Below are 9,405 nucleotides of genomic sequence, written 5' to 3'. Positions count from 1 at the left end.
TTTGCGGGCTTCCTCGGCTTCCTTCGCCATGATCATCTCCCGTTGCTTTTGCTTCTCCATCTGTTCCTTCTTGCGCATGTTCCTCTTCAGCGTGGCCTCCTTCTTCTCCATCTCGCGTTTCTCCCGGCTGGTCGGGATCACGTCGTTGTGCTTCCACATGGCCATACCCTCCATGATGTGGTCCTGCGACTTGGAGAACTTCCAGAACGACTTGGTACGCTTGATCTTCTGCGAGTCGCTCTGGTTGGCGTTGCCTTCGGACATGCGGGTGCGCGAGCGGTACCCGTACTCCAGCGTGCCGGAGTTGCTCTCGGCAATATTGCCGAAGCTGTTGGCCTGTCGCATCTTCTGGTGCTGTCGACGAGGGGGTACGATCGTCCCGTAGATGTCATCGTCGTCATCGTCCGGGCCACCACCGTTGCCGTAGCGTGGATGGGGGGAACGATGCTCGCTGAGTTCCCGGTCGGTAGATCGGGGTGATGAGAGGTTCTTCTCCGAACGGGATGATCTTAAAAAGTTGGGGGGAAAAGTGACGTATTCGGTGATTAGTTCACTGAAGTTTGTGCGTTTTGTTGATGAGTCCATTACCTGGTGTTATTGGTTGAGGCAATGCTGAATGTTCATTAATTCAATAGCAGTGTGTAATAGTATTAGTATTGCTCAATTCATGCAGTTTAACAATGATTTCAAAGGTATGGTTAGTTGGTTAGTAGATATTCATACACAAACACAATACTTTTTTGCGATTGAATGTATTGCCTTTAGAAAACAAAGAAAACATAAAGCTGAGAACAGAAGAAGAATTCATCAAAGGTTTAAAGTAGGGCATATAGTTGACCCTAGCCCGAACACTGGAATTGTCAGAAACAGGTAGTTCAAAATAGAACGAAGAATAAGACGAGGGGACAGGTGGATGCAATTTAGAGTGGAAAGTTGTGACCAAGAAACAAAATTAACAATATTTTAATCACTAAGACTATCCCCACCAGTGCGTAGTAAGTCGATGAGTAGTCGAGGCATGTAAACTGGTTTCGTATTCGTATCGTATACTACAGTAGACGTTTGCTCGTTGCAAACGCTTTAACTGCAATGCGTTTTAGCAAAAAGTCTGCTAAGTGCAACAATTTTGCAATAGAGATTGCTGACAGTTAACCTACAAACACTATTAACAGTTTGTTTTCATTGCGAAACAAAAAAATGTTGCATACACGATCCTTCGGTTAAAGACTTCGTGGTTGGGTAATAAGCGTGTAAACGATCGATATTTTCAACAGGCTGATTTGAATGTGTAGTTTAATCTGTTAGGTTTGTTTTTGTTTTTATTGTGCAAGAAAAAACTATTTTTCGCACCGCTATCCGTCATAATAGCTTGTAAATAGCGATGCGATGTTTTACGAGTGCATTTTTGTTGCAGTGCGATGTTTTTTGCAAGCACTTTGGCTGCATTTTGTAACAACTGACAGATCTTTGACGTCTGTCAGTTGTTGCAGTTAACGAATTTCATTCGGTAAGTACAACGATAACATTTTGCAGTTCTTGAACGTCTACTGTACCTTACCTCCCTACCGGTGGCTACTTGGGTGGTTGGTAGTAGTAATTTTTATCGTAAACAGGGCACATAGAGAAAAAATCTTTCAGATGAACTAGAGAAATCTGCGAAGAAACTGCAGGAGAAATCCCTGAAGAATATCTAGAGAAATCCCTTGAGGAACCCTGAGTGTACTCCAGGAGGAATCCATGAAGAAAACCCTGGAGAAATCTCAGAAGGATCTCCTGCAAGAATCCCTGAAAAATGTTCATGAAGGAGCTCCTGAAGAGACTCCTGGAAGAACCCTTGTAGGAGTTCCTTGAGGCTTAAGGATCCCTGAAAAAACACCAGGAAGAATCACTGGAGGAATTTATAGAGAAATCACATAAGGAACTCCTGAAGGAATCACAAAAGATACTTCAGGTGGAATCGCTGAAAGAAGTTCATGAAAAACACTTGAAGTAAGCTGTACCATATTTTTCGGAGTTTGTTTCTGTCATTATCAAGGAGATAGATTGTTCAAAGGCCGAATGCTACAAGCAATCTGGGTCTGAAACCTGAAAAAATCGTGTAGTAAATTTCGAGGAAGATAAAGGAATCCCTGAAGGGACTCCTAGAGGAATCCCTGAGTGTGCTCTTGGAGGAACCCCTGGAGTAGTTCCTGAGCGAATCCTTGGAAAAAACTCCTGAAGGAATCACTGAAGAAATTTCAGGAGAAACTACATAGCGTATACCTAGAAAAATCCATAGAGAAATCACAAAAAAAATCTGGTGGATCCTCCTGAAGGAACTCCTGGTAAAAAACCTGAAGGAATCCCTAAAAAAATTCCTGGAATGAACTCCATGAGGAAACCCTGAAGAAGTTCGCGAAGGAATCTTTGAAGGAGCTGCAGGAAAAATCACTAAGGCATTACAAGAAAAATCTCTTCAGAAATTTCAAGAGAAATTTCTCTGAAGGTATTTCTGTAGAAATCTATGAAACAAACGTGTGAAGGAATCATTGAATGAACTACATTAGAAACCTCTGACGGAATTTATCAAGGAATCCCTTGAAGAACTCCTGCATAAATTCCTAATGGAGTTGCTGATGAATTTCAAGCATAATTTCCTGAAGAAATCTTTGAAAGAGTTTATCTGGGAACCCTAGAAGGCGTTTCTGGAGGAATCTCTGAGTTGCCAAAGGAGATCTTGAAGAAGCTCCCGGAAAAAATCTCTAGTGATTCCGGGAGAAACTCATAGTGGAATCCCTCAACGAAGTTCTATATGAATCTCTGAATGAGTTCCAGGAGGAATCTCTGAAGTGTTCCTGGAAAAATTCTTGTAACGAAATTCCAGGAGAATTCGTTGGATTAGTTTCTGGAAAAATCCCTGAAGAAATTTATTTAAAAATCCTTGGAAGAATTCCAAGGAGTCCCATAAGGAGTTCTTGGAGAAATTCCTGAAGAATTTCCTGAAAAATCTCTCCAGCAATTACAGGGCAAATGTTTTCAATAACTTCAGGAGAAATCTCTCATAGAATTTCAGGAACAAAAAATCTAAAGGATATCAAGGAGAAATTCCTGAAGTAATCCTCTGAAGTAATGAAGTATATTTACTATCCAAGAGATCTCTTATACACTTGCTGGTGAATCTTTGAAGAAACTCCTGGAGAAATCCCTGAAAGAGTTCCTGGAGGAGTCTCTCCAGAAATACCAGAAATAAAAATCCTCTAGGAACTCAAGTCGAAATCACTCAAGAATTCCAGGAAAAAAACTTTTAAGGAATTCCTGGAGGAATTCTTGAATGAGTCCCTGAAATTGCTCCTGCAAAATTTCACTACTGCTGGAGTTCCTGGAGAAATCCCTAATGGAGTGCCTGGAGAAAATCTTGAAGAAATTTAAAAAGAAATTCCTAAAGAAGTTCCTAAACATCTGTAGGGATTGAGAAGGACACCGAGAAAAGGATTAACAGTGCATATGTCATTAGCAACGGTGATGCACTACCGGATAAACAAAGCAAACGAAACAAACGATTAAGATGAAATGAAAAACTTGAGTCTTGTAAAATATGAGAACTGAAAGTTGAAAGATGTGAGGTGAGAGACGAGAGGTGAAAGGTGAGGTATAAGATATGAGTAATTAGAGAGAGAGATGGAAATGAGAGATGATGATGATGAGATATGAAAGATGCAAGATGAGATGTGAGACATGAGCGATGGGAGATGAAAGATGATGGATGAGAAATGAGAGTTGAGAAATGAGAGATGAAAGAAAAGAGAGAAGACATGAGATATCAGAGATGAAAGATGAGAGATAGAAGATGAGATATTAGAGATGATGAAGCTGATAATGATGAGCACGTTGAGAGATGATGATGACGATGGGAGATGGAAGGTAAGAGATGAGAAATGAGTGATAAAAGCTGAAGGATGAGAGATGAGAGCTGAGAGTTGAGAGATGAAAGATGAGAGATAAGAGATGAGAGATGAAAAATGAGAAATTAAAGGTTAGAGATAAGAGTTACGAGATGAGGGATGAGATGAGTGATGAGTGATAAAAGATGAGAGATGATGACGATGAAAATAGATGAGAGATGCGAGATAAAAGATGAGAGGAGAGACATGAGAGATTAGAGATGGGAGATGAGAGATGGAAGATGAGAGATGGAAGATGATAAATGAGATGAGATATGAAATATGATAGATGAATGATAAGCAGACGTGACAAAAATTTTCTGCAGGGGGTCGAATACGGTGCAAAAGAAGTTATAAGACATAAGAGTTAAGAGATGGGAGATGCAACATGAGAGATAAGAGCTAAGATATAAGAGAGAAAAGATAAGAGATGGGATGATAATGCTGAGAAAGGAGTAATGAGAAATAACACATAAAAGATGAGAGATGGTTTGATATAAGAGGAGAGAGATAAAATATGAGAGATAAGAAATAAGAGATGAGAGACGATGATGATGAAAGATAAGATAAAAGATTTAAAAAAAGATGTAAAACGTAATGAAAATGACAAAGAAGGTGATGAGAAATGAGGTTGATTGTGATAATGATGAGTGATAGGAATGAAGGCAATTGTAAGTTGTGCTACAATGAAGTGAAATGTAAACGAAGTGAATATTTTTGATGAGAAAAATTGAACTTTTAAAATTATGAGAAAGTAGGACAGGAGGAGAATATTGGGATTGAGACGGATACCGAGAAAAGCATTAACAGGGCATATCGCTTTAGCAAAGGTGATACGCTACCGGATAAACAAAGCAAAGGAAACAAACGATCAAGATGAAATGAAAAACTTTAGTCTTGTAAAGTATTTCACGCGAGTAGGTGCATCATTTGCATCCATCCTCGTTAATGAAAAGATAAGGCCAATTCGATCATTTGAATTGATTAGTGACCACAGTGTCCGTCCATACACTACAGCATCCTTCAAAGAATTCCAGAAAAAGTCCCTGAACAAGTTCATGGATGCCTGCATAATTCCTGAGCGAATTCCTGAAGTTATCACAAGGAGTTTATGAAGAAGCATCCCTGAAGGAGTTTATGAAGAAGTTTTTAAAGGAAATCCAGGAGAAGTCCCGCAAAGAATTCAAGGTATAGAGATTGAAGCCAGCCTCGGACTGAAATTCTCCCTAGTAGAGCTTAAAAAAAATCTAGGAAAAATCTCTGAAGGAGTTCTCGGAGAATTCTCCAGAGGAGCCCTGTACAAATTTCTGATGGCATTCCTGGATGAATCCCTGAATAAGATGTGGGCTTCGTGGCCGAGCGGTTAGCGGCGTCAGTCGTTTAGATGTCTCGTAAGCCTCGGAGTGTGGGTTCGATTCCCGCTCCAGTCGGGGAAAACTTTTCGTCAAACGGAAAATTCTCCACTGGGCCACTGGGTGTTATATGTGTTGTCCGTTGTCGAATGTTTGTACTGTTCAGTCTGTAGAGGCCGTAAGGTCGAAGACGGTGTAATTGTCTTTTTTTAAGATGGTTGAGAAAACTCCCAAGGAATACATGAGCTCATCCCTCAACTAACTTCAAGAAAAAATCTTCAAAGAACTCCAGGAGAAACCTGTTAAGCAATTCCTGGAGAAACTCTTGGAGGAATCCCTGCTGCAAGAATCATTGATGCATTCCATGGAATTGTCAATTATAACGTTTCTGCTCGTCGTCTCCACCAGTGTCAACTGTTTGAAGTTACTAGGCATACGACAGTATTTAGACACAGTCTTCCTCTGGAAAGATACTGCGCCTTTGTCAATGATCTACTGAGGTTCGATCCGATTTTAAAATAAGTAGAACACAATTTAAAACGTTTATTAGAACCATTAGTTAATTCTACGTATGCGGAAATAAAAAATAATTCTTAGAGGAATCGCTGATGGAATTCATGAAGAAATTCCTGAAGGAACTTCTGGAGAAATCTCTGAAGAAATTCCTTCTGAAAAAATCCTCGGTGGAATCCCTGCAGAAATTCCTAGAGAAAACCAAGACTTCCTAGATGAATACCTCTTGGGATTCCTGGAGGAATCCAAAACCAAATCCTGGAGAAATCACTGAAGGATCTTCTACAGGATTCCTTGAATGAACTCCAGTAGGAATCCATGGCGGAACTGCTAGAGGAATATCTGAAGCAATTGCTCTAGAAATTCCTATCCCTTAAAATCTTTCTGAATGAAGCTTTCATGGAATTCCTATAGAACGTGTACGGTGGTTAGCTAACAAAAGTCTATGAAATTCGTTATTAGTCCGTTACCTGGCGTTAGTGGCTGAAGCACTACTCAATGATCATTTATGGTATGATAGTGTGAATTAGTTTTGCGTCAAACGTTACTGTCAAGGCAGCTTTCAATAGTACGAATAGAGGCTTGCACCAAAAACCTAACCTCATCGAATTCTCATACGATTTGTAAACATTGCCCTCAAATTTTTTTTGAGGGCAAGGACGGCTTTATGGACCGACGCCGAAGGGAAGAAAGAGAAGGAGACAGTGATGACGTCAGCGTGCAAGCGCTCATAGCATACAGTTCGTTGCCCGCTCGTTACACCCAACCACTTGTTTAGATTCTTTTGATCCCTTAACTTGAATACCAGCGTGTTTATGTTACATAAATAAATGTTAGTATCGATTGAATAAAAATATTATTATTGTAACACCCCGTCACCAAAGCAAGCATCAAGGTCCTTACACCACGATTTTTTCATCAAAACCTTACCTGATCGGAACACGGTGCACCGTTTCATCGTCCGAGTACAGCTCCGGCTCCTGCTGCTGCTGCAGCTCGTTGGAGAATCCACTATCGTTGCTGCTATGCAGCGAGGCACTGGCAATTCCATTCCGGGAAACCTTCGGCTTGTTGGCCGATTGCTGTAAAACACGTTTTCATTAGATCACAGTTTTTCCTTGACGCATCTCCTCGCTCCACTTACCGGTTTATTAAAATTCATCGTGGCCGACGGAGTCTTGCGCTTCTCGACCATCGGCGGTCCCCCCGAGGAGGAGAAACTGTTCGACTGCGGAACCCCCTGGGGTTTGCTATAGTTAGGCACTACCGGTGTCGGAACGGGTGCCGGAAGCTGCGGTGGCGGTCCCGGCTTGGGTGGCTTCTCGCCACGGGACAGCCGACGGAATTGCTTCGACTGCCGGTACTGGATGGTATCGCCGAACATCCGCGTTGGCGATGCCTCGTCGTGGTACGAGTTCGAGTTGTTCGGCTTCGACGGCGTCGGCATGGAGTCATCGACCAAGGTACTCTCCAGCGACGAATCCGGAGTGTTCTCAACCTCGATTTCGCTGGGCGGAGCCTTGACCCATTCGCTGATACTAGAAATAAGCATAGACATTACATTTAACCTTCCACCTCACACGAACCTCTACAAACCTCTCCTTCTCTTCGCGTTCATTCTCTGTGTACGCTATCGGGAACCACCCGAACTTCTGCGTCCGCAAATTCTCCCCGAACTGCCACCCCTTGGCCCGATCTCCAACCAGAGCGATTTTATCACCCTCCAAGAAGCTCAGCTGATTCTCTCCAGATGACAAATACGCATACAGAGCCTTAACGGTCGGTCGTTCCCACTGGTTTCCATCCCCAGACGACATGGCCGTAACGTTGATCGAATGTCTTGGACCTCCGCTCATACCCCCTACCAAAGTACTTGTGTTGCTGCTATTGTTCAAATTAAACTCCGACTTGGCACGTGGCATATGCATCATCGAACTGTTCACCACATCTCCCAGCGATCGCATATCCAAACAAGAAGCATCGATCGACCGGGTCTTCCTCAGCTGAGAAGCGATCGACTGCGCATCATCGTCATCGTCGTCAATGTCCTTCAACTGCTTCGTCGTAAACATGTTTTCAACATTTGGCGGCAAGAATTCACGGGTAGCGGCAACTTCGTTCCAGTTATCCAACGACTTCTCAATGATCATGTGTCCCGAGTGATGATAGGCCATCCAGTGTTTCGCCAGCGAGCATTGCCGTTCCAGCACGAATCCGTATCGTCGACGTTCCTGGGTCATGGCGTTCTTCAAGCTGTGCTCACAGAATTGATCCAGTTTGTGTTTCTCCTCCTCAAAGTTCTGGATACTCTTGATCTCCTTCTCGGCGTCCTTCGGCGAGCTCTTGGAGTTCTTCTTTCGGTATTTCTTCATAGTTGTCGCCGCCTTGCTGTAACTGTCCGATCGGAGCTTATGCTGTTGGAGAAATTTCTTCTGCTCGAACTGGACCACCTTGGTGTCCTTCTCGAGGTTGGTCTCCAGCGGCACCAGCAAGTCCACGTAGAAGGCTTTCAGCTGAAAGTGAAACAATCACGAAGGGTGGCGGTTAGTTAGCAATCAATAATTCAGAAGGTGAAATCGCAGCCGCGTCCACTCCCGCTCCGAAGGGTTCCGATCCGATCTTACACAGATAATTTATAGTTATGAGCATTTGCGTTCAGAAATGAATGTTTAGTTTTGCTCCCCTATATCCCCATTGGTCGCAAGCAAAATATGTAACCACTGACTGGTGGTGGTCAAGGAAATTCGCAATAAAGCTATTGAAAACACAAATCATAATCTCAATCGGAGCAGGAGGGCGGACTTGGACAGAGAGGTTGCGTGCGCGCGTGGGCCCGAAGGTGAGAGTCCAGCCAGCGCCCGGCGGCTGCGGGATCTTACAATGTTCATGTGCTGGTCCTGGATTTCTTTGTAGACTCCGACGATGTTCATCAGGGCGGAACCTGTGGCGATGGCCGTGATGTGGTGTGGCAGGGCATCGATAACAAACATGCAAAGAAAGAACAGAAGGCAACAAGAGAAAGGCAAATTTATTAATGATTGCTGACTGTGGTTGGCGGTTGGTGTAGGTAGGTTGAGTCCAACTGGAATGGGCTGGCTAGTGTGTTGGTCGAGATAAATTTAAATTAGAGTGAGATTTTATGCGGTGAATGGATGCTGGGCCATGGCTTTTGCTCAATTTGCGGAAATGTTTAACTTTCTTGTTACGATTAACTTCGGGAGAAGCATTGTCAACCAGAGCAGAAACGAATAACTGCACAAGTAACAATGAAAGCTGAATAACAGCTTATTCAGCTTATGGTGTTAAAATTAAACATTGGTTCCTATAATGACGCATCCCATTGAATTCTTATAGGACCCACCACTATAAGAACACTACCACCACTATAGGTGCAAAAGAGCAAAAAAAAAAAATAAGGAAAATAATTCCTTAAGATAGGTTTTTCGACAATTCTTCAGCACAAAACTGACTTAATGGCATTACTTAACAAAGTATAATGCATCTATTTCAGATTTCATTTGCAAGCTTTTTGGTTGAAATAGCACTAAATTGCCACTACCACCACAATTGGTACAACATCCACTAAGGGAGCGTTTACCCCATTCCTGAAATTCCGACAG

At 42.6% G+C, this 9,405-nt stretch overlaps 1 protein-coding gene across 1 annotated transcript; it reads right to left on the bottom strand.

Annotated features, from left to right (window-relative positions):
- Position 1: 1 nt before the first annotated feature.
- Positions 2-8,821, bottom strand: LOC109405003 (trichohyalin; the record flags this gene model as incomplete). Its single annotated transcript, XM_062844018.1, is given in 5 exon segments — positions 2-508; positions 6,716-6,867; positions 6,930-7,323; positions 7,382-8,298; positions 8,665-8,821. Coding segments are annotated over 5 exon segments (2,081 nt in total), but the record flags the coding sequence as incomplete, so codon positions are not given.
- Between the last annotated feature and the right edge of the window lie 584 nt (positions 8,822-9,405).

The sequence above is a fragment of the Aedes albopictus genome, unplaced genomic scaffold, assembly GCF_035046485.1.
Source record: "Aedes albopictus strain Foshan unplaced genomic scaffold, AalbF5 HiC_scaffold_741, whole genome shotgun sequence".
Classification (NCBI taxonomy): Eukaryota; Metazoa; Arthropoda; class Insecta; order Diptera; family Culicidae; genus Aedes; species Aedes albopictus.
This window is presented reverse-complemented; position numbering and strand designations above follow the sequence as displayed.